The sequence below is a fragment of the Pantherophis guttatus genome, chromosome 4, assembly GCF_059756535.1.
Source record: "Pantherophis guttatus breed Tessera chromosome 4, ASM5975653v1, whole genome shotgun sequence".
NCBI lineage: Eukaryota > Metazoa > Chordata > Lepidosauria > Squamata > Colubridae > Pantherophis > Pantherophis guttatus.
Window position 1 is genome coordinate 93,136,500 of NC_142066.1, and position 25,656 is coordinate 93,162,155.

Sequence of the window (25,656 nt, forward strand, 5' to 3'; positions counted from 1 at the left end):
GATTTTGCAATTCCTTAACAAGAAAGCCAAATTCTTTTCTGGTTTTCAGCATTTTAGGAGGTAATTCTTTATAAATTCCAATTCGTGAGCCCCCCACTTGCACAGAAGTGTAAAAGGATTTTTGCAGGATGTCATTTCTTATTTCTCTATCTGTAAAATATATGACCACATCTCTGGGCAATTGTCTTTGTCTGGCCACCCAAGAATTCACTCTGTAAATTTTATCTATTTTGTGAAAAACCACATCAGGATTAACTTGTAGAATCTTGGCCAGGGCCTCAGAACAAACCTGTCTCAAATCCTGTCTTTCCTCTTCTCGAATTCCTCGAGGCCGTATAGCAAACTCCATTGCCCTGAATTGTACCATCACAATCTCATTTTCAACTCTTTGCATTTTATTGTCAACATCAGCAATTTTATAATCATTGTCTTTCATCTTAACATTAACTTCTGATTTAAGTTCTTCAACTTTAGAATCAACTTTCACAATAAATTCTGCCAGGCCAGATGCCACTTCTGATATTTTTTTAGTCACCTTGTTTTGATTCTGTTTCACCATATCTTTAACTTCATTAATTTCCTGCATAAATTCCTGATGTGATTTTTGAAGTTTATCATCTGTCTCCTGTTGAGATTTTTGAAATTTATCATCCAAAGTTTTAGAAATAAATTCTTTTAAATCTCCCACATCAAAATCTTTTTTCTGAGTCTGTATCTGTTGTGCTGGGGGAGGCTGTGCTTTATGTGTGGGAGATCCACCTCCTGTTGCCTTCGCTTCCTGCTTCTTTGAGGCCATCCTGCCACGTATGCTGGTTTTACTAAAAAGGGAAGTTCTTCTTCCTCTCCCACCTCCACAAAGACTTCTGAAAAAGTCCCCCAGATTTAATCAAATAAGAACCAAAGTAAAGCAAAGTCCAGTATTGAAAAAGGAGAAATTTCTCTCTTATTTCTCTTGTTGCAAGCGAAGCAACTTCGTAGCAGTTTAGAAACTTTGTAACAAAGCAAGATGAGTTCAGCAATCCACACTCGCCAGCTCGTTAACTCTAAGGCTAAGCGCCATTTTACAGTTCACTTTCACTCATCCGCATTTTTTCACTCAGATTAGAAAGCCAAAAAAACTCTAATACTTGCGATTCCGAGTTTCAGGGTTCAAGTAACAGTATGCTGCTTATTAAGGCTGGTTCCTTTTCTTTCAGTTTAAAGTTTCCTGTAGCCGGCTTGTTCTGCAGAAGCAGACTTGTCCCACGCCGCCCGGAGTTCCAGCAGGTTGAATGGGAGCCGCTCCTGTTCCCTCCCCAGAAACTATTCCCTGGGGGGGTTGCAGGGGCTCAACCTGTGCCCTGCAATCTCTCTTCAAAAATCCTAGAGATTTTTGAAGTTTTCGAGCCGCTTCTTAGTCGCGAAGCGGCTCTACAAGCGGCAGGGCTGGCAGAGCTTCAAAAGGCACCGCCGCCGCCGAAGACGAGGAAACCGGACATACCAAAATACTGTAATGGGACTACAGATCTATTTTAATTATGGGAGACTGGAATGGAGTAATTGATTCTAAATTAGATAAAAAGAGTTTAGCAAAGTCTAGGATCAGATTACCACAGACCTTTTTTGACATGAAAAAAGATATGGAACTAAAAGATGTTTGGAGAATACATAATCCAAAAGAATTGGACTATACTTTTTTTTCTGACAGACACAGATCCTTCTCTAGGATTGACTTCATTTTGTTGTCAGATGATTTACTTGTCAAGACAAAAAGAACAAAGATTTTTCCAAGAACTTTGACTGACCATAGCCCAGTATGGATAGAAATTGAGATGGATAAGGTTGAGAGACGTTCTTGGAGATTAAATGAGAACTTGTTTAGATATGAAAAAAATACAACAGAACTTAAAAAGCATTTGAAAGAATTTTTTGAAATAAATCTGAATAAAGGTACCCCAATTGAAATTGTGTGGGACGCAAGTAAAGCTTATATGAGAGGGGTACTTATTTACATGAACTCTAAACATAGACTGTCTCGACAAAAGAAAAGATCTGAATTGGAAATAGAAATAAAGAATAAAGAACAGTTACTTATTAAAAATCCAACAGATGAAAGAATATGCAGTGCTATAAAACTTTTGAAAGACCAATTTCAAATGCTTATGGCGGAACAAGTTGCAACAAACTTACAATATGCGAAGCATAATACATTTTGTAACGCTAATAAACCGGGCAGATGGTTGGCTTACACATTGAGGAAAAAACAAAGTATACGGACTATTGATAGTATTGATATTGGAGGGAAAGAAATTTTTCAACAAAAATTAATTAAAGAAGCTTTTGTGGACTATTATACCAAACTATATGCCAAAGAGGAGGTGCAGAATGGACTTATAGAAAAATATTTAAATGATAAAAGAGTTACAAAAATTACTGATCAACAAAAGGAAAGAATGAATTATCCTATAACAGAGGAGGAGATAATAGTAGCAATTAAACAGTTAAAAACAGCCAAAGCTCCTGGCACGGATGGTTTGACCGCAGTGTATTACAAAACTTTGCAAGCTGAAATGGTGGAACAACTCAGAGATTTATTTTGCAATATTCAACAAGGGGGTAAAATACCCCCATCATGGACAACAGCTTACATATCTTTGATACCAAAAGAACAAGTCGGTCCTAAAAAACCAGAGAACTATAGACCAATATCTCTTTTGAATACAGATTATAAAATCTATGCGAAAGTATTAGCCAACAGGTTGATGCCAGTAATCCAAAAGGTGATTCATGATGATCAAGCGGGATTTATCGAGGGCAGACACATGAAGGATAATGTAAGGCAAGTAATAGATTTATTGGAATATCTTGAGAAGAATAAACAGATTCCTGCAGTGCTGGTCTTCTTGGATGCAGAGAAGGCCTTTGATAGAGTGGATTGGAATTTTCTACTAAAGACTTTTAAAAAGATGGATTTTGGGGATCAATTTATACAGGCGATTTCAGCAATTTACCAAGAGCAAAAGGCACAGATCATTATTAATGGAAGTTTGACAACAGAGTTTAAAATTGAAAAAGGAACAAGACAGGGATGTCCGTTGTCCCCACTTTTATTTATTCTAACACTAGAAGTCTTGCTAAATACAATACGGGACTCTAATATCTTGAAAGGTATAATGATTAGGCAAGAGGATTACAGAATAAAGGCATTTGCAGATGATCTGGTTGTTACCCTATCACAACCAATGGAATCAATAATCCTGATGAAGGACATTATACAAGACTATGGTAAAGTTTCAGGTTTTAGACTGAATCCAAAAAAGACTAAAATGATAGCTAAAAACATGACACAAGATCGTAAACATGAGCTTGAAAGGAGGGCAGGTTTTGAGACTGTACCTAAGGTAAAATATCTAGGAGTTCAGGTTGCAGAATCAAACATGAAATTGTTTCAAAATAACTATGAGGTGTTGTGGCGAGAGGTGCAGAAAGACATGGAGACTTGGAAAAAACTGCAGCTGTCTCTACTTGGAAGAATAGCGGCAGTTAAGATGAACATTTTGCCAAGATTTCTTTTTTTGTTTCAAATGATTCCGGTGCTTAAAAGTGATAAACAATTGAAAGTCTGGCAAACTGGACTCAATAAGTTTGTCTGGAACGAGAAAAAGCCGAGAGTGAAATTGAAAATTATGCAAGATGTTCCAGAAAGAGGAGGTCTTAAACTTCCAAACCTACAGTTATATTATGATGCAGCAGCTTTAACTTTAACAAGTGATTGGTTTGGAAGTAAAAAGGCTGGAATATTGAATGCAGAAAGTTTTGATCTTGAATTTGGATGGCATGCTTACTTATTTTATGATGACAAAGTTGATAAAGTATTTAAAAGTCATATACTTAGAGACTCTTTGATGAGAGTTTGGAAGAAGCACCGACTCAAATGGGATTATAAAATACCGCTATGGCTGGATCTTGGTCATACTTTGTGGAATACAAATATAATGTCACTCGGGGGGGGTTTATACAAAGAGGTTCTTTTTACAGATGCGGGCAGATGGCAGCTGAAGACATTGCAGACACTGTTGGACGAAGGGATTAATTTAACTTGGTTACAATATAATCAATTACAATTGAGATGGAAAGAGGACCAAAAAACTGGTATTATGTTGCATGAGGAAGAATTGGTTAGACATATAAAAGAGAAAGGTCCAATGCATATCAAAAGGCTTTATAATGTTTTGCTAGAAAGGGACTCAGAAACTGAATTAGTTAAAGATTGTATGATTAAGTGGGCACAAAATTTTGAAGAACCAGTGATGTTGGAAACATGGGAAAAAATTTGGGTTCAGAATGTTAAATTTACACAGTCGCAGAACCTGAGGGAAAATTTCTACAAAATGTTTTATAGATGGCATTTAGACCCCAAAAAGTTGTCATGTATGTACCCTAATGTTCAGCCAAAATGTTGGAGATGTGAATGTTTGGATGCTACGTATTATCATGTTTGGTGGACCTGTAGGAAAGTTAAGGCTTTTTGGATAAAAATTTGGTGGGTCCTGCAGAATGTTTTGAAGAAAAAAATTCAATTCTCTCCACAATTGTTTTTATTGGGTATAGTTAAGGGTTTTACATCGGGTGAAACAAAATTGATATTGTATATGATAACAGCAGCAAGATTGTTGATAGGTAAATATTGGAAAAATGAAGCTTTGCCCACTATTGAAGAATGGACTTTGAAGATGGCCAGTTTTGCAGAGATGGCGAAGATTTCAGCATACTTAAAAGATTGTTCACAAGAGACTTATGAATGGGAATGGAAAAGGTGGATAGAATATGTTCAGAACAAATATCAAACTAGAAAGTATCAAATAGCTTTTATTTGAAAATAATGTATTAGAAATATTTTAATGTAATGAGGTAAAAAGTGTCATATTAAGGGGTTTTTTTTGTGTGTTTTTTTTTTTACCAGTTATGAGTATATTATAGGGAAGTCTGGGGGGAGGGGAGGGTTAGGGAGGGTTAGGGAGGTTGGGAAGTTTGGGGGGGTGGGGGGTGGGGAAAAGGGGTGAAAATGTAATTGTAAAACTTTTGCAATAAAAAAAAATAAAACTTTGTCACTTCCCTCTCAGATCTCCAGTCACATGGTTCAATCAGCATACAGTCCAGTTGCTAGGTGACCTCAGTCTCCACCTTCCGAACATCTGTACCAATGTCTTTGATTTCCAGGGGAAAGAATTTTATTTAGACTACAACACCCCAGATCCCTGGCCCCTTCATTCCAGGCTGTGTCAAGACTGAAGTAGTGAGAAGAGAAACCTCCCTAGAGAAAACTACCAAAAATAAAATGGCCACAGTTCAGCCAACTTCAGGGTTGACAGGCTGTCCCCCTTCAACTGAAGAAAATTTCCTGCAAGAGAGAGATCTTTCAATCACAGAAAAATTAATTGGAGAGGTCTCTAACCCCTCCTTCCCTCCCCAGGAGGGCCCTTTGACTGATGGGGATACTTCTCATGAAATTGCTTAATCAATCTATCTGTCTTTACCTTCCAACTTTTCACCCAGGAAGCTCAGATGGGGGTATCCCTTCCAATAAACTAAGTAATGCAATTGTCAAAAAAAAAGTATACTCTGGAATCTAAGATCCTTTTTATTTCATAGCATGATTTCCCTTCAATTACAAGTGGCTTTGGGGCTGCCTGATCTACTGTGAACTTGCTGAGAACTTTGGGGCTGCCCGAGCTGTGAACTTCCTGCTGGCTTCAGCAAGCTACAGTGGAAGATCGGATGCACTTTCCCCAACAGCTGGGGAAGTTTCAATTGTACTTTCAATTTTCATGGTGTTAATTACCTTTACTATGGGGAATGGCCCTAAAAACTTCAGGCCCAATTTCCTAGAGGCTAATTTTAATTTTAGATATTTGGTAGATAGGTAGACTCTATCTCCCACCTGTAATTGCAGTTGGAGAGACTGGCACTTGTCAGCCTGTTTTTTATAATTTTTTGCTGCCTTTCTCAAAGCGTGCTTGGTATTTTCCCGCAATCCTTTTAGGGATTCCATCCATCCATTTAATGACATGGATGAAGGGGGTTCTCTGGGTAATTTGGGCATGGGGACAAATTCCATTCCGGTTGTGATTTGGAAAGATGACAGTCCTGTGTGGCTATGTACTACATTGTTATATGCCACTTCCGCAAATGGCAGTAGTTCTGGCTCAATTGGATTGTTGATAGTTTACATAGCACCTCAAATATTGTTCTATCATTGCATTGAATCATTCTATCATCTCATTTGTACTTGAATGAAAGGCTGAGCTGAGTCCCTGCGATGATGCAATAGCCTTTATAAATTCCCTCCAGAGCCTTGCCATGAATTGGACTCTCCTACCTGATATGTTTCTGCAGGATACCCTGTGCAGCCTATAGATTTGTTTGATAAATAATTTAGCCAGCTTTTTTGCCAACAGGAGCCCTGGGCAGGTGATGAAATGGGCTTGTTTTGAGAACAAGTCTACCACGGTCCAAATGATCATGTTTCCACCAGTATCAGGAAGCTCTACAATAAAATCCATGGCAATTTCTTCCTACGGTTAGGATGGATCTGCCACTTGCTGAAGGAGACCTGCGGTCTTCCCCGGTCTTTTTTTCATAGTTGCACAAGTGGCACAGCTTTTCACATAGTCCTCAATGTCTTTCTTCATTTTTGGCTACCAAAACTGTCTCCTGGGGAGATGCAGCATTTTTAAGTAGCCGAAGTGTCCAGTTGGCTTGGCATTGTGGCTTTTTTTCAAGCACTTGAAGGTGTAGGCTTTGACGAACGTATATTTTTTGACCCTTCCATGCTAGTCCATCTTTGAGGGTTAGTGCGTCTTTATTCTCTATGTACCAGGGTCTGTTAGTAGCTCCTTTTAAAGGTTTGGGTCATGTCTCCCCCATCTGTGAGTTATGGTCACCTGGTTTGTAACAGAGTAGTTGCTTGTGCTGCTGTTTGGGAGGAGGGGAACATTGTGTAAATTACTTCTTGCGGCTTGCTGTTGAATTGTGGTTTTCTGGATAGGGCATCAGCAAGTAGATTCTTCCTTCCTGGGATATACTTTAGTTTAAAGTTAAACCACTTGAAGTACTGTGCCCAGTGAACCTGCTTTGGGGAGGGTTTTCAGGGGGGGGGAGGGTTAGCGCTTCTAAATTTTTGTGGTTGGTCCAGAGTTGAAATGGTACTTGACTGCCCTCCAGAAAGTGCCTCCAGGTCAGCAGTGCCCACCAGACTGCAAAAGCTTCCTTCTCCCACACTGCCCACCTCCTTTCGGTGTCAGTTAGTTTTTTGGAAGTGTAAGCTCATGGTTGCAGGTCTCCACTTGCATTTCTTTGGCATAGGACCACAGCAACAGTGATGTCACTTGCATCTGCTTGCACTACAAAAGGCTGGTCAGGATGAGCTTCCAATTGAACTTCCAGTGCCTTTGGAAGTGAGATCTGTGATGTCTGCAGTCCATTCCGAGCTCTCCCTGTCGGGGGCTTCATTTGAAGCCATAGCCACCCTGTAGGGATGGTGAAACAAAGGGGGACTGCCTTGCAGGTTGAGGGGAGCCGCATCTCCCCTCCCTGACTCAGAAAACCCCTTCATCTGAAGACTAAGAGCAGCAGCAGTTAAAATGGCTACCATGAAGCTGGGAAACATCCAGAAACCATATGTTTGTGCAGGAGCAGAGAAACAGTGGATGGTGTATCGTCTGGGTAAGAAAAGATTTACAGCTGAAGCCGGACCCCCCAAAAAATTAGAACAATTTGTTACAGCAGCATGTAACTATTGTGAAAAAACATATTGGAAATTTAAAGAAGTAAATATTTGTTTAAAAAGAAAATTAAGTTGGAAATGGAATTCCCAAAACAAAAGGTGTGATATTAAGATGCCGGAACTATGAACCTACCTTTTCTTCAAATAATTTGCCATAAGTAATGAGCAAGAGAAATAAATTGGACTTGTCAAAATAAAAGCAGAGCGGCAGCAGAGTCAAAATAAAAGCAGAGAGGCAGAAGAGTAAAGTAAAGAGTGCCATCTGCTGATGATAGTGAATTTTTGCTATTTGGGAGTAAATATTGAAATGAAGGGAAATAACTGTTGAACTATACATATTTACCTTCTAACCATTGGAAACTGGAATAGTAAAAAAGAATTTGTGTCTGGGGACCCTTAAATACTATTGGATATACAAAAATGACTTGAGGAGTGGAGGATCCCTGAAGTAACTAACTGATTTGATTGAACATTGATGAGACATTTAAATTTGACTTGGAGGTTTGGTTTCTGAACTGACGACTGTGGAGACTCAAACAGAATGGAATTAATGATTCAAAACATTAAAGACATTAACAACCTTATCCTGGAATTACACAAGGACATGGTGGAAATATTTGATCGTATAGATAGAAGACAGGAAAATTGTATACAAGAGACAAGGAGCAAAGACCAGGACAAGAAGGAAAGAATGGAATCATCAGTTGGAACAGAAGGGGAGTTAGAACTGAGAAACCAGCAAAAAGACGATAACAAGGAGGAGACATATTAAAATTAATAAGAATTGATGAATTAAAACAGGGGGAAAATATTTTAAAAGATTTTAAAAAGAAATGGGAGGAACGGGAAGAGGGAAACGATAGGATTTAGAGCAGAAAGTTTTCAAATTAAACAGTGGGAAAAGAGAAAAAATTAAATTATGAATTCAGAATATAAACTTCGAAGTAGATGGTATAAAAGACTTAAGAGGAAAACAGGGGAGACAAGTAAAAAAAAGGTAGGATTAAAGGATGGGATGTGGATAAGAGATAATGGTTTAGGGGAGAAAAAGAGTTGTAGATATGTCATGATTATATGCTAATAATTGTATTAATATTAGAATGATATAGACTGGACAATTAGGTATTTAATATAAATTAATATTAGGATAAACATTACCACAAATAGATATGAAACTGGAAAATTATGAATGAGAATTCATTATTAATTAGAAATGAGAAGTTGAATGATGGTATTATTAAAAGTGTATTTATTTTTTATTTATTTTATTTTTAAATTTCTATACTGCCCTTCTCCCTGAGGACTCAGGGCGGTGTACAGCCAAAATTAAAAAAACATGCAGTACAAATATTAAAAAAACAATTAAAAGATATATAAATTTGGCCCAATTAAAACTCACTACCAATTAAAACATTTAAAAATTTCTTCTTAAGCCAGCCCGGCTTGCTTGAAAAAATGGGTTTTAAGAGCACGACGGAAGGCACTGAGGTCTTGGATTCTCCTTATCTCTGGGGGCAGCTGATTCCAGAGGGTAGGTGCCCCCACAGAGAAGGCCCTCCCCCTGGGGGTCACCAGCCTGCACTGTTTGGCTGATGGCACCCCGAGGAGGTCCTCTCTGTGGGAGCGCACGGGTCGATGGGAGGTCGTCGGTGGCAGCAGGCGGTCTCGAAGATAGCTAGGCCCTATGCCATGGAGCGCTTTAAAGGTGATAACCAACACCTTGAAGCGCACCCTGAAGACCATCGGGAGCCAGTGCAGCTCGCGCAGGAGCGGTGTTACATGGGAGCGCCATGCTGCTCCCGTCACTACCCGTGCTGCTGCGTTCTGGACCAGCTGGAGCCTCCGGGTGCTCCTCAAGGGGAGCCCCATGTAGACAGCGTTGCAGTAGTCAAGGCGAGAGGTGACGAGGGCATGAGTGACTGTGCACAGGGAATCCCAATCAAGAAAGGGCCACAACTGGCAAATCAGGCGAACCTGACAAAAGGTCCCCCTGGTTACAGCCGTCAGATGTTCCTCCAAGGACAGCTGCATATCCAGGAGGACTCCCAGATTGCGAGCCCTCTCTGTGGGGGCCAACGACTCGCCCCCAATAGTCAGTGATGGAGTCAACTGACTATATCGGGATGCCGGGAGCCACACTCACTCAGTCTTGGAAGGGTTGAGCTTGAGCCTGTTCCTCCCCATCCAGATCCGCACAGCCTCCAGGCACTGGGATATCACTTCAAGGGCATCGTTGGGGTGGCCTGGGGTGGAGATGTACAGCTGGGTGTCATCAGTGTACTGGTGGTATCTCACCCCAAAGCCACGGATGATCTCGCCCAGCGGCTTCACATAAATGTTGAACAGAAGGGGCGAGAGGACCGATTCCTGCGGCACTCCACAAATGAGAGGCCTCGAGGTCGACCTCTGCCCCCCTGCCAACACAAACTGCGACCGGTCGGAGAGAAAGGAGGAGAACCACCGTAACACGGTGCCCCCCATCCCCAACTCTTCCAACCGGTGCAGCATGATGCCATGGTCGATGGTATCAAAAGCCGCTGAGAGGTCTAACAGGACCAGAACAGAGGAGCAACCCCTGTCCCGAGCCCTCTAGAGATCATCAACCAATGCGACCAATGCCGTTTCCGTGCTGTGCCCAGACCTGAAACCCGACTGGAATGGATCTAGATAAGATGTTTCCTCCAGGAATTGCAGAAACTGTCACGTGACCACACTCTCAACAACCTTCGTCATGAAGCGAAGGTTGGAGACAGGACGATAGTTGGCCAATATTGCCGGATCAAGGGATGGGTTCTTGAGGAGAGGCCTCACCACCACCTCTTTCAAGGTGGTGGGGAAATAACCCTCACTCAACGAAGCGTTGATAACACCCTGGAGCCAGCCTCGTGTAACCTCCCAGGAAGCCAGTACCAACCAGGAGGGACACGGGTCCAGTAAGCATGTGGCCGCACTAACTCTCCCCAAAATCCTGTCCACATCATCGGGAGTCAAAGCATCAAACTCCTCCCAGATAACATTCTCAAGACTATTCCTCGTCACTCTGCCCTGATCTACCCAGTCAGAGTCCAAATCCCCCCGGATCTGAGCAATTTTGTCATACAGGTATTGTCCGAAATCTTCCGCCCTTCCTTCCAAGGGATCCTCCCGCACTCCCGGATGGAGCAGGAAGCGGATTACCCTGAACAGGGTGGCCGGACGATTCCCTGGTGACGCAATAGAGGCGGAAAAGTAATTAAACTTTGCCGTCTTTATCGCCACTAGGTAGGCCTTAATATGCGACCTTACCAGTGTTCGATCAGATTCAGCGAGACTGGCCCTCCAACCGCTCTCCAGGCATCTTTTCCGGCACTTCATTTCCCTCAGCTCCTCCGTGAACCAAGGAGCTGCCCAGGATCGGCACCAGATCAGAGGCCGTAAAGGCATGACTCGGTCCAAGGCCCCACCAGCCGCCCGATCCCAGGCGGCTACCAGGTCCTTGGCCGAGTCATGTGCTAGATCCTCAGGAAATGGCCCCAGCTCCATCTGGAACCTATCAGGATCCATCAGGCGCCTGGGGCAGATCCATCTAATTGGGTCCGCCTCCCTGCGGTGAGGGGTAGCGGTTCGAAGATCCAGGCGAAGGAGCGAGTGGTCAGTCCATGACAAGTGTTCCATATCTATATCCCCTATAGCAAGACCACTCAACCACTGGCCAGAGACAAAAATCAAGTCCAGAGTGTGACCTCCTCTGTGATTAGGGCCATGAACTAATTGGGTCAGGTCCATGGCCGTCATGGAAGCCATGAACTCCCGAGCCACCTCAGACATTTCACCGACGGATGGCAGGTTGAAATCACCCATGACTAAAAGCCTGTGTGTATCTACTGCCACCGTGGCTATCACGTCGAGTAGCTTAGGTAGGGCTGTTGCCACGTGGCAGGGAGCCAGGTACGTAAGCAACAAGCCCATCTGAACCCCACGACCCCACCTCACAAGGAGGGACTCACATCCGGCTATCTGAGGCACAGTGGTCTCCCTCGGACCCAGATCCTCGTTAATAATAACCGCCACCACCCCCGCCCCTCTCCTGGGCCCTCGGCTGATGGAATGCTCTGAAGCCTGGTGGGCACATTTCAACCAGAGGGACACCGCCCTCCGAGCCCAACCATGTCTCCGTAATACCCGCTGATGGCACCTTAGGACATACCATCTATCAAAAGAAGACACATACAAACTGTTATCTCAATGCTAAATCACATCACCATCCAGCACAAATAAACTCTGTTGCCAAAACATTAACCACAAGAACTAAACATCTGGCTGATGAAGCACATTTACAAACAGAATTATATACATTAACTAACATACTGACATCAAATGGGTTCTGTAGAAATAAAATCATCAGTATGATCCAGCATGTAACATCCAGATAGAAGAGAAATCAACAAGAGGAACAAAACAATGGGAAAGCCATCTTGCCCTATATAAAAGGAACAACGGATAAAATTAGCAAAATGCTACGTAGACACAACATCAAAACCATATTTTGAACAGATAGAAAGATATCATCTATTCTGAGAAATCCTAAAGACAAAAGAGAATTAGAAGATCAAGGCATATACGAAATCCCGTGTGTTTCCTGCCCCTCAACATATATTGGACAGACCAACAGAAGAATGAGTGTGCGCATCGAGGAACATAAAAATTCAGTACAAAAGAAAGAACACACATCATCATTAGTACAACACATAAATGCCACAGGACATAATATTAATTTTAATAACACAAAAACAGTTGCAAAAATAGAACATCTCAATGGCAGAATAATCAGAGAGGCCATTGAAATAGAGAAAAGACCATATTGTATGAATAAACGTGGTGACACTTCCCGTCTGCCTACTATTGGGAAACCTGCTCTCATAGGCAGACGAATCTTAACACAAAATATAAACCATAGATCAAAGATTCATCATAATGCCTGTGTTGCCACCATTTCCAGCATAACTTATCCATTAACCCACAACCAAGCATCAGCGCTTCCACCCAATCAAAACACAGCTACGTCATCAGCCAATCAGAATACAACAATACTGTCGACCAATCAGAATACACCTTTGCCTCTTTTCATAGAAAAACGTCAGTTACGATCACACAGTTTGCCCATAAACACCAAACCAAGAACTTCAGCCAGAAGATGACGAATGTGATTTCGTCGAAACGTCGCTACTACCCTTTTAGGGATATGTTTACAATTACACGGGAAGAAACCCGAGATATTAACTGTACACATACACACACACACACACACACACACACACACACACACACGATTAGAATGATGATGTGTGTAAAAATATTAACATAAAGATAAATCAATATTATGATGATATTATAATAATAATAATTATTATTATCAATAACACATGTTTAAGTGATTAAGTCTGTTTCTTTTATTTTTGAATGTAACTTTAAAAAGTTGTATAATTATAGTTGAAAGAGATATCGTGTTTCCCCGAAAATAAGACAGGGTCTTATTTTCTTTTGAACCCTGAAATAAGGGCTTGGCCTTATTATTGGGGGTCATATTATTAATCCTTTTAATCACAACATAATCATTTCATTGTTAGTATTAATTCCAGTATGGTCATCTTTATTTCTAAAGGTTTATCCCAGTATATAATCTTCATCTTAGTCATCCTCTTTTGGCTGTTAATCACAGCATAATTATTTTTATCTTTACTGTTATACCCAGTATAATTCTCTATATTTTGCTGTCAATCCCAGCATAATTATTTTTATCTTTACTGTTATACCCAGTATAATTCTCTATATTTTGCTGTCTATCTCAGCATAATCACCTTAGTTTGCTTCTTATCCCAGCATAATCACCCTTTTTTTATTTAATTTTACCATCCATCTATACATTACTTATTAATGTACAATCACATTGTCATTATCATCTTTGTAACAATTTAACATTGAGGCTTAGTTCTTACTCCAGCCACATCCTTACGTAAATTAATAAATTTCTGTTAATATATTTTATTCCTCTCATATTCTTACTTTCTTCTTTATTTCAGTTTTTTTATATATTATATCAAATTCTTCTCATAGTCCTATTCATTTTTATTTATCTATAGAAACCTCCTTTTTATTATTACTATCCATATATGCATTGCTTTATTTTTAATCGCATTGTTTCTATTTTCTTTTTTCCAACTGTATATATGTCATTCCTCATTTCCTTGTCTGTTAGCATATATTTCATTTCAGTTTCAATGTTCACAATTTAATTCTCCATATATCAATTTAGTTCTTTTTCTTACTTCTATTTCAAACAAATCACATCAATTTTCTTCTTTTGTTCCTGCACTTTAACTTCTTTTGTTCCTGCACCAATTAGTCCAATTGTAAGAGTTCCATCATATTTTCCCTTTTTTTTCCTCTCCAAAGTCAAATTGCCTGCAGACAAAGAAAAAACATCTCCACCGCCAAAATCCCATGGTTGTTATCTGTAGTATTCACAATGTTCCCAAACAAGAAGCAAGTTACAATGTTTCTTTTTAAACCAGAAGGTGTCCCTCTACAACCCACAATTTCCTTTAGTCATGCAAATTGCTATTTTGTTTCAATTATATAACATTCCAGCTTGATTCTCTCCTTCTTCTGTATTTTAAAGATAATAATTCTTTTTTATCTTCTTTTCTTTAAAAATCCAATTCAGCTTTAAACTTATTCAATTTTGAACCAAGTCTCAATGTTTATTTTTCCGATTTAGTCTATTCAAATATCAATTTTCAGTTGGGTCTTTTTCTTTTCTTTTAAAAATTTCATCTTAGAATCTTCTACGCCCCATAGCTCTGCAGCCGTTGTTTTAAGGCTAGGGGTCTTACAAATAAAAAAAAGCCATTACTCCAAATGTTGTTTCCAGCCTAGGTTGGTTGTCACTCACCCGGCTTCAAAAGGCATCACTCTTTTCTGCTTTCCTCCTGCACATCACTTGCCTGGTTTGTCCCAGCTTTGTGGCAGCCGTCATGGCTGCCGCCCCCCACCACCGACTCGCAGAGAGCTCCCTCCAATCTCCAAGGAACTTGCCTCTTGGTCATCCGGGGTGCCTTTCTTCCATCCCCATCCCTGCAGGACAGTTCCAGTCCAAAGACCCATCAACGGAGGTTCGGCAGTCGGGTTTTCACGGGGCTTGTCAGAGCCTGCTATTTCCCCGACTGTCTCGCCGCAACATCAAACTGGAAGTCTGTCTTATTCTCAATTTCTTTCTCTGCCTCTTACCAGTGGGATACTTCCCCATATTGGTTCCTTAATTCCTGCAGGAAGTCATCAATGGTTTCTAGTTCAGGAGCCCCCTCATTGTGAAGCTGGGTCACCCATTCTGACGCTTCCCCCTCCAGATTGTCAGTGAGGGTGGAGACAATTTCTCAGTCATCTTGGTAGCAGTCCCCATAGCAGTCGATGTGCGCCCACACTTGGTTTAGGAAGAAAGCCAATTTGTCCAGACGTCCATCAAACACCACTTGAAAGCATGGTGGGGCTTCTCCTCAGGGTTGCAGCGATGGTAGTTGCGAAACGGCCAGTGGCAGCAGCACAGCCAAAGATCCTGGTATGACTAGTGGTGCTGGGATCCACTGGGCCTGGGCCCGGACCAAGCCCTGTCCATGGTAATATGTCCAACCAGGGGGCATGTCCCTTGCCAGCAGCAGTTGTGGCTGACCTAGCAGGCTGGCTGGTCGTCTGTGGCTGGGCGGGCTCCACCAAGCTGATAGTGATTGCGGAGGGCTGATATCTTGGGTCACTGGAAGAGTTGACCAGTCCCTCCTGGATAGACTTGGTTGCATCCTGGGTTGCACCATATGCAGGGGTTGAGGCACCACACCCTGGATATACCAGTCTCCTTGCACAGGAAATGGGAAATTCAGTTGGTCCAAGACAGCTGTCAGGTGACCGGTATGCTGCTGCTGGCCGATGCTGCTGAGATGCATCTGTTCAAATCTTTCATGCAGCCCCTCCAGGGTTTGTCTGTGAGCCTGATACTTCCATTCTCCTGACTCATTTGAATCCAGGGGTCCCATTGACCTCCACTCCAGGATTGTTGTTCTCGCTTCCCTCATGGATGAGATTGGTCTCTCCCACATCTGTCCTGAGAGGCTAGTTTGGACTCCAGGTCCTCCTCCACTCAGTAAAGCTCTTCAGAAGTGGGCAGTTAGAATTGTTCCTACACCTGGGCCCCTAGTTGGTGTTTGACTTCAACCATGGCCACGGCCATTCACTTGGGCATCAAGAGGAATGTCAGGCTCTCCTTGATTCCCCTGAAGGCACCACTGATGCTTGGTGCTTCTCTGGTTTCTTCCTCCATCTTTCCCGTGTCTTTCCCACTGCCTGGGAGTGGCTGGAGCTCAGGACCCCAGACAGCAACTCCGGTTTAAAGCCTTAGAGTTTAGAGAACTGGTTTAATGTCAAGGTTCCAAGTAATACATCTCATTCAATAAGAACTCTGAGGCAGGCAAATTCCTCAAAGAAACTTTTATTGGGACGTGTCAAATTGGCATGTTCTTGGTAGAAAAGTGGCTCTAAGTTCCTGCAGGTTTTACACCCAATTAAAAATAAAAACTCCAGAGTCTCCAGTCACATGATCCAATCAGCATAAAGTCCAGTTGCTAGGTGACCTCAGTCTCCACCTTTCGAACACCTGCACCAATGTCCTTGATTTCCAGGGGAAAGAATTTTATTTAGGCTACAACACCTCTCTACACCCCCCTCCCTGGCCCCTTCACTCCAGGCTCTGTCAGCCCTGAAGCAGTGAAGAGAAACCTCTCTAGAAAAAACTACCAAAAAGGAAATGACCACAGTTTGGCCAACTTCAGGGTTTACAGGCACAACATAAGGAAGGAAAGGGAAGCAAGCTGTCAATAGTCCCTTACTCTCACCCAAAGTATGAGTCGAGCAGCCCAGCAAGGAGAGGTCAGGCAAAGGGAGGACTGGCAGGGAGGGGAGGGGCAAGGCTTCAGCCAGTTTGCCAAACTGAACAAATTGTTACTCACCGGTTCTAATGAACCGGTGCAAACCGGCTGAATCCCACCACTGCTTTCTTCCTATAATATCTAAGGATTGGGATTTATGGGACTGGAATATCTGAATACTCTTGCTATAGCCCAACAATATTTATAAGAGAGAACATTGGTCAGAATGCATAAATGAAACTCCATGAAAGTCATAGCACATAACTTTTAAATTATGCTTAAACATGAGTTTCTGGGATTAAAGCTATATTAGTGCATTTCCACGGTGATTTGATGCAGTCTAGAACTCCACAAATTGTTTCAAGTTTCAGAGATCTACTCTGGGAGAAAAAATAGAAACTGACAACTCTCAGATGACCTGTTTGATTTGCACCAGATTGCTCAAACACAGAACATAATTACATGTCTTTCACTGAGTCTCATTGCATAGTATTTTGATGCATTTTGATGGCAGTAGAAACCAGTAATTTGTCAATCAGTGAAATGAATAAGAAATATATTATTTTCCCATTGTACTCATATATAAAATACTAACTATTAAAACAAATCTCTGGATTTTTGATCTGGGAAAATGAAAATGTCATACCTTTCACCTGTATTTTCTTTCTTTTTCTTGTCCTTTCCTTTTGCTTTCTTGTTTTCAATCTCTTTTTGCTTTTTGTCTTTCTTTTCCTTCCCTTTTATTGTTTCCTCCTCTTTGTTTTTTTTGTCATCATTATATGCTTTCTGTTTTTTCTTTTTATTTGATTTCTTCCTCCTGGATACTGCTAGCTCTTCATTTTCATCATCAGTGTCTTTCTGATAACTCTCTTTTCTGTTTTTCTTGGCAATTTCCTTTATATTCTTTTTGGGGGCTACTTTTTCTTCTTCCTCTTCTTCTTCATACTCATAACCTGTGTTTTAAAAAGTGTTTTACTTTAAAAAAAAAACCTGAAGAGTTTGAAGTTATTGAGAATATTGCCTTTCACTAGACTAATGCAAACATTTCTTAAATGTAAAATAATGACTACGATCTTTTTAAAATACAGTCCTCTGCAAAATCCAGACTTACTGCTACATAGAACTTTTGAAATCAAAGGAATTTAAACTACTCATATGTCTGAATCCATCCCCCTTTTTTTGTGTAATATATAAATATAATAGTGATCCTTAGGCATTGATAATGACTTAAGAGTGATATCCTGAAATACATTAGATAATTATATAGATACATAAGATATATACACATTAGAAATACATATGTAATGCATAAGGAGAGAATAATATTTTATTTTGCTTTTTAAATTGGAGAAAAATAACTAAAAGTGAAAAAATATAATGGGCTATTATATTGAATAAATTTCCTGAAAAATTACAGCTCTATTCTTCTGCTTCTCTTTCTAATATCAATTTAAAAATTCACAAACTGAAAGATTAAAGTCAAAGTTGCCATATGCAAAAGTACAGATAGCTACTAGATGGCAGAAAAGGGATACTAAAATCTCAAATTTTTTGATTCCATCTTATATTTCATCAGATGAACTATAAGATGGTTTTTTGCAGCCTTTGTTCAGTGTGAGGAAAAACTAAATGTTACAGAGGTCTGTTGGTATCAGCTGCTCTTAGGAAATTGTCAGATTTCCCTAATGGACAGCGTTCAACAAAAGCTGTAAAAGAGTTGCAATAATTTTTTATTTCAGGAACCCTAGTAATCAATGATTAAACTAAAAGTTTTAATCTTTTACTTAAATCAATGATTTTGTAAATTAAGATTATTTTTTATGTCAGCCCTTAACAAAATACACAAGCAAAAGTTAAATTTTACATAAAGGCCAGATTTGTTTTTATCCAAGTGTGGAAACACAGTCATTTGAACAATGCTTAGGTGAGTGCAATTTATATGCATTGTATGCATTCTCAGGAAAATAAATTCTTAACATAAGCTTTCAAAAGTTAGCAGCTATTCATATTTTATTTACCTTCACTTTCTGTGTCACTCTCCATTTGTCCATCAATCTCCATCCCAACTGCAAAGCAAAAGCAAGCATCACATTTATTATCATCTTAATAGTACATTACTCTTAGGAGAAAAAGCAGCTTTTTCTTGTCATCTTTGGCCTGAACTGAATTTTAAAATGTATGTTCCGTTTTTTATTTTTCTGATATTTCTAAAAATCTGCACTTAATCAAGTTTCTCTGTATAGTGATACCAATACATTGTTTGAAAAATTGAACATGAAATTAGTGTCAATTAGTTTTCTTCTAAGATGCTAAATACAAGATACACTGACTTGCTAAATACTGGAGAGCATACAAACCGTCTTCCATAATTATCTGTAATTCACTTTTCTTCTTTACCATGATGGATGTTCCCTTTTAAAAACAACAGCTGCTTCAGATACTAGTTTTATCCACTACTTAAACTATGCCTTTTCTTATGCTTCTTTCTTTAGCTTCTTCTTATTATGCATAAAGCAAGTCTATTTGTGAATCTGAAACTATTGGTTTCATCTAACATTATTCTTGAATTGCACAGTTGCTTCAGCTTCCATGCTGCAGGCATAAGAATGATTCATGGTACCAATTCAGTTCAGTCCCATCCAACTACTTTGAGCTCTGATCTGTTTTCAACACAGAAAGCACCTGTTGGCATTGTATTGCACTACATTATTTAAACATGAAGGAAAGCCCTTTGGAGAGAACTTAGATGAAGACACCAGAGGTGGGTTCTACTTACCTTTACTACCGGTTCGCAATGGGACCATGCATGCACAGAAACTTCCTGATGACATCTGGGTCAGTGGGCGGAGCCTCCCGCTGGTTTTACTACCGGTTCTTGTGAACTGGTCTGAACCGGGGGCAACCCACCACTGGAATACACACATAGTGCCTTATTCTTTGAAAAACATGAGTCTAACTTTCTACATGGCTTTTGTTGTACTGGCAGCCCATGGGTCAGATGAGTCATGCCCAGGCATCGTGACACGGTGAGTTTGTTACCAGTGTTGTAGAGGATATGGGAGGTATTTTTAAAAGGTTGCTACTAATGTTTTTAATTTCCTTTCATCAGTTTAAAGAGTTTCCCCAACATGGTGGTGTATTTCAACTATCAAAATTTCCAATCAGGGTTGGTGGCTGTGTTGACTACAGATTCTATCTAGATATAGGTTTCAGATTTTTGAAAGTCATCAGTTCAAAGAACAATGGGATGTCAGCAACTGTCAGACATGAAAAACCACATCCCTGTGCAAAAAGTTCAATTATCTTTTTTATTGCCGAAGTTATAAACAGGAATCTTTAACTGACAGTTTGTACCTGGGTATAGTATAGTATAGCCTTTATTGTTATTGTACATCATGTATACAATGAAATTCGTTTTAGCCTCACTGGTGCAATCCATAACAAAAAATACAAGCAACATAAATAGTATAAAGAATAATCCCTATGCAAGTAATTAAGGGAGAAAAAGAAAAAGAAAAACTAGTCATATATTTCCATGTGTGCTTGGAGTGATTGCGTAAGACTAGATACGATTCAACTAGCATTCAGGGGGATTGGACTTCACCATCTTGTGTTTGCATAGGTATTCCAGACTAATTCCCCATTTGACTTTTTTCTCTCTCAGCCAGTCTCTTTCCTACAACAGTGTCAAAATAGCAGGTGTGATTGGCAGTTGAAACCTTGCTCCTTTTTCATAGATAGTGTTTCCATTATATATGGAATGGAGCTTGAATTTTCCTCCAAGTTTCATATATATCTAGCTTCTATATATATTATTAAAAAGATAATTCATATAAATGTTAAACAAAAGAGAAGCCAGGACATAGCCTTAATTTATTCCCTTAACTGTTACAATTGTGTTAAAGACCTTATGAATGTTAAATCTATTTAGAGCAGGACAGGTTTGATTGTTCTCCTTTCAAATGATGTCCTGCTTTTGTTCTTTTTTATATTTAATTTTAATAGAATTTTTAAAGAAGGTAAAAGCCAACATAAATTAATGTAAAGGAAGAAAAAAGAAAATAAAAAAAGCAAAAGATGCAAAAAAATTTAGAAAAAAATATAAGGAAGTGGCTTTCAATTTTCTTCTTTGTAGTTATAATTCAAATATATTTAAACCTCTTTTCTCAAGTTACACATATTACTATTCTTTCTATAATCCATCCCATCTAATCTTCTAAACCATAACAAATTCATTTTTTTCATTTTTACACAAAATCTGTAAGATGTTTCCAGTCAGCAATACATGTAGATAGTGTCTTTTCTTTAATCAAATAAGTTAAATTACCCATTTCAACAAAACCTTCACCAAATGTTGTTCCATAGTGGGTAATATTGAATCTTTCCATCTCTATCCATATAGTAATCTCATTGCTGTGATCATTTATTGAAATAATCTTCCATAGTTTTTTTCTGTTTGCCATTAACACTGAAAGGAAAAGTTCTAGTTTCAATTGAATATTGATCTTTAAAATCATTTGTACCATATATAAAGTGCCTTTATATATTCTAGATAATTTCTGTGGCATTGTGGTGGCATGGTGGTTAGAATGCAATATTGCAGGTTAATTCATTGCTTACTGCCAGGAGTTCGATTCTGACAGGCTCAAGATTGATTCAGCCTTCCATCATTCCAAGGTCAGTAAAATGGGGACCCAGATTGTTGGGGTCAGTAAATTGCTTAGAGAGGGCTATAAAGCACTCTGAAGCAATATATACCCTGTTTCCCGCAAAATAAGAAATCCCCTGATAATAAGCCCAATCGGGCTTTTGAACGCATGGCAATAAGGCCAAGCACTTATTTCAGGATTCAAAAAAATATAAGACAGGGTCTTATTTTCAGGGAAACATGGTAAATCTAAGTGCTATTACTATTGTTATTGGGCACCAATGATACATTATTTTGGAAAAATTCTCTGAGATCAATATAATACAATACAATGTAAATGTCAACTCTTTAAACCATACATTTTCCCATTGATCCATCTGTATATTATAATCGAAATTCTTAGTTCATTTTATCATATATTCTTTAAACTTTAAAAAGTTTAAATTTTTTTCAAAGTAGATAAGTGGCTGGTCTACTTTATTATTTTACTTTTAGAGTAATTGAGTAAAAATGAAGTAGAGTGATTTAGTGTTTTTCTTTTTGTTGTTGGTTTTGTTTTGTTTCTGTTTCCTGAATTTGCAGCATGGATGACATAAATTAGTAATGTGCAACTATGAACTTAAACAATTACTTATGTAAAAGCCAGACTAGCACAGAGAGCACGAACAATTCATAGAGCTTTAGCAATGCAACTGAATGCATTATATTGTGATGATGCCTGTTTGAGGGAGCTGCTTCTCAATTTGTCTTATTACTCTAAAAAAACAAACCTCAACCTCCAGGCATAAGTGCTTTCTCACATATTTTGTTTTTAGTTTTTAAATGCCTTTAGCTAGGTTATCAGATAAAGTGTAACTAAAAACTGGAAACAAAACCACCATGCTGCTTAATATTTAACCAGATAGCGTGGCCTTTCTTTTCTTCATTTCTCGTTAACTCAGGGCTTTACCTAATTAATCCTTGGGTTACATTGATTCATCTTATATTCTATATCAGTAATCCTTGCTTGAGAAAGGTTCCAATGCCAATATTTTGATTCCTGTCAAGATTAATTTTGGGGTAAGTGTATTAGGTTTTCGGTAATTGATGGTAGTAGTCTAGTAGAATTGATGGAGTTGAACAACAATGTAGGAGGAATCAGCCCTACTTCTGATTTGTATACTTCTGCTAAGTATTTGACTTATATTTCAATAGTGGTATAAGGAAATGATTTGATCAAGTAATGGCTCTTAATTATCTCAGAGTTCATCTACCAGTGCAAACAGAGCTCTTCAATGACTCATACTAAAATGGGTTTAGGTAGTCTACTTCCTCCAAGATCCTCCAAGATCTTCCAAAAGGGAAGATTGGAGATTGAATTAAAGCTAGTCATATTAAAAGGTTCCAATGAAGATTTATTAGCAAGAAGATGAGCCACTGCCTTATAACAAACTCTTGTCATAAAGAAACAGCCATTACATAGATCCATCCACATGGCCCCTCCTAAAGGCTTTAATGAACCAGCAAGGACATAAATCTAAAACACAGGTGAACATATCTACAGCATCAAAGACACTATCTCTTCAAGGCTAGCAGGTTCAAATTCTTCCCAAATAACACCAGATGACTATCCTCCAATAATACATCAATAATTCCTTCCATGTGACATCTCGGTGTTTTCTCCATGACTTCATCTTTTTGTTGTTGTTGTTTCTTCTGTCTTCATTTTCACCAAATCTATTACAGCATTTCTCCAAAAGTACAATATTCTAATTATACTATTTTCTTACATAACTATTAGTTTGCTTATCTATATCTCTTTTCTAACCAATGGTAAAATTGATCCCATATCTTAAAGTATTCTAAATCCTCTCTTTCTTTAATCATAAAATTAATCTATTCATTTAATCTATTCATTTCTGCACAGTCTAAATTTTTTAAAATTACTTCTACCAAAGGTATTTTCTCTGCTTTCCAGTTTTGTGCAAAAACAATCCTTGCAGCTGTTATTACATGTATAATCAAATAAATAGTTTCATTGCTAATTTTCTCTGGAAGGATACCCTGTAGGAACAGCTCTGATTTTAAATCAATACATTGTTGTGTCATTTCTTCCAATCATATCTTAATTTTATTCCAATAGTTTTTAGCTTCTGGACATGTCCACCACATATGATAATAAGATCTTGGTAACTGGTTACATTTCCAACATTTAGCTGATTTATCTTTAAACATTTTTGCCAGTTTCTCAGGGGGCATATACCATCTGTAAAACATTTTATATTTGTTTTCTTTATATGCAGTAGACATTGTTAGTTTGTAATTCCTTTCCCATAACTAAATCAATTGAATATCCAAAATTCTTTGCCCAAGCTATCATTGTTTCCTTTACTTGTTCTTCCTCTAACTCAATACCAAGTAAAAAATTATAAATTTTTAAAATTAATCTGTCCTCTGTTCCTGTGAGTATCCTATCCAACTCTGTCTTTTCTAAGTAAAAACCATGTAATTTAGCATCTTTTTCATATCTTATTTGTATTTGCATGTACATATACCAATCCATCTCAATTCCCTGTTCTTCCAGTTCTCGTTTCCCCTTCAATTCCCCCTTATCTGTTAATAACTCCTTGTATCTAACAATATTTATAAAATTAAAAATATTTGGATGTATTAAAGCTTCCATTGTTGATAACCATATTGGTATTTTCACATATTTTATTTATTTATTTATTTATTAGATTTCTATACCGCCCTACTCCCGAAGGACTCAGGGCGGTGAGATAAATACATAGTATTTATCTCTAATCTTCTCCCATACCAATAACAATGCGTTCCTTATATAATGTCTATGAAAGTACATATGTATCTTACTTCTACTATACCATAAGAATGCATGCCATCCCAATTGTAAATCATGACCTTCCAATGTTAATAGTCTTATATTTCTTAATTCAACCCATTCCTTCATCCAAGTCAATGCTGCTGCCTGGTAATATAATTTCCAATTCGGCAGTCCAAATCCTCCACGTAGTCTTGTATCTTGTAACATTTTTATACTTATTCTTGCTTTTTCCCCTTGCCATATAAATTTCTTTATTATCTTATTAAGATGTTGAAAATAAGTCTTTTCAATTTTTATCAGTACTGTCTGGAATAGAAATAATAGTCTTGGTAATATGTTCATCTTTATTATTGCAACCCTTCCCATTAATGACAGTTAAAGGTTTTTCCATTTCTCCAAGTCTTTCTCAATTTGTTCTTTTAATTTTTAATAATTATCGTTGCACATGTTGACTTTAAGTATACTCCTAAATATTTAACTTTTTTCACGACTTGTATATCTAATTTCTCTTTTATCTCTCTTTTATGTTTTTCTGTAATATTTTTCACCAAAATTTTCATTTTTCTTTGTTTATTTTAGGCCAGAGACCTTTCCATAACTCTCTATTTGTTCTAATAATTTAGGGCCTGTTGTTTGGGGTTCTTCTAAGATGAATACTAAATCATCGGCAAAAGCTTTTCTTCTTCTTTAATTTTCATCCCGTTTATCTCTTCATTTTGCTTAATATTTCTATTTAAGACTTCTAAAATCAAAATAAACAGCAACAGGGATAAGGGACATCCTTGTCTTGTACCTTTCATAATGCTAACATTTTCTGTCATTTCTCCATTCATCATTATCTTAGCAGATTGTCTATCATAAATTGTTTTTATAGTATTTATAAATCTCTCCCCAAAATCCATTATCTGCAATTGTTCTATCATGAATTTCAAATTCACATTATCAAAAGCTTTTTGAGCATGCCATTTGTTTTTCTGAATGTATCTCATAATATTCCAACGTATTTAGAATTATCCTCATATTATCTCTGATTTGTCTCTTAGGTAAAAAACCATTTTGATTCATATGAATAAATTCATTTAATAGTCTTTTTAACCTATTTGCCATTTTTGAAGCAAAAAGCTTATAATCCACATTTAATAATGAAATCAGTCTATAATTTTTTATCAGTTGTGAATCAGCATCTTCTTTAGGTATGAGTATTACATAGGCCTCTTTCTATGAGTCTGGCATTCTTGCTTTCATTAGAAGTTCATTAAATAATTCCAGCATTACATTACTCATCACTTCTTGTAATGTTTTATATAGTTCTGCTGGTAGACCATTCGGTCCTGGTGCCTTCCCATTTTTTTGTCTTTTAATCGCTTCTGTTAATTCCATCATTGTTATTTTTTCTTCTAACATTCCCTTGTATTGTTCGGTTGCTGAAATCCTTTTTTACAGTGATAGAAGAATTGAGTATTCACAAGAC

General features: G+C 38.4%; 1 protein-coding gene across 1 annotated transcript in view; it reads right to left on the bottom strand.

Moving 5' to 3' along the window:
• The window catches only part of TMC2 (transmembrane channel like 2), a 160,339-nt gene extending 140,676 nt beyond the window's left edge, over positions 1-19,663 (bottom strand). Inside the window, exons 1-3 of the mRNA XM_087894129.1 lie at positions 19,493-19,663; positions 18,735-18,782; positions 17,363-17,669 (exon numbers count right to left, since the gene is read on the bottom strand). Of these exons, the coding sequence (XP_087750255.1) occupies positions 17,363-17,669; positions 18,735-18,782; positions 19,493-19,640 (503 nt within the window). The 5' untranslated portion in view covers positions 19,641-19,663. The remainder of the gene's footprint in view (positions 1-17,362; positions 17,670-18,734; positions 18,783-19,492) is intronic.
• Positions 19,664-25,656: the final 5,993 nt, after the last annotated feature.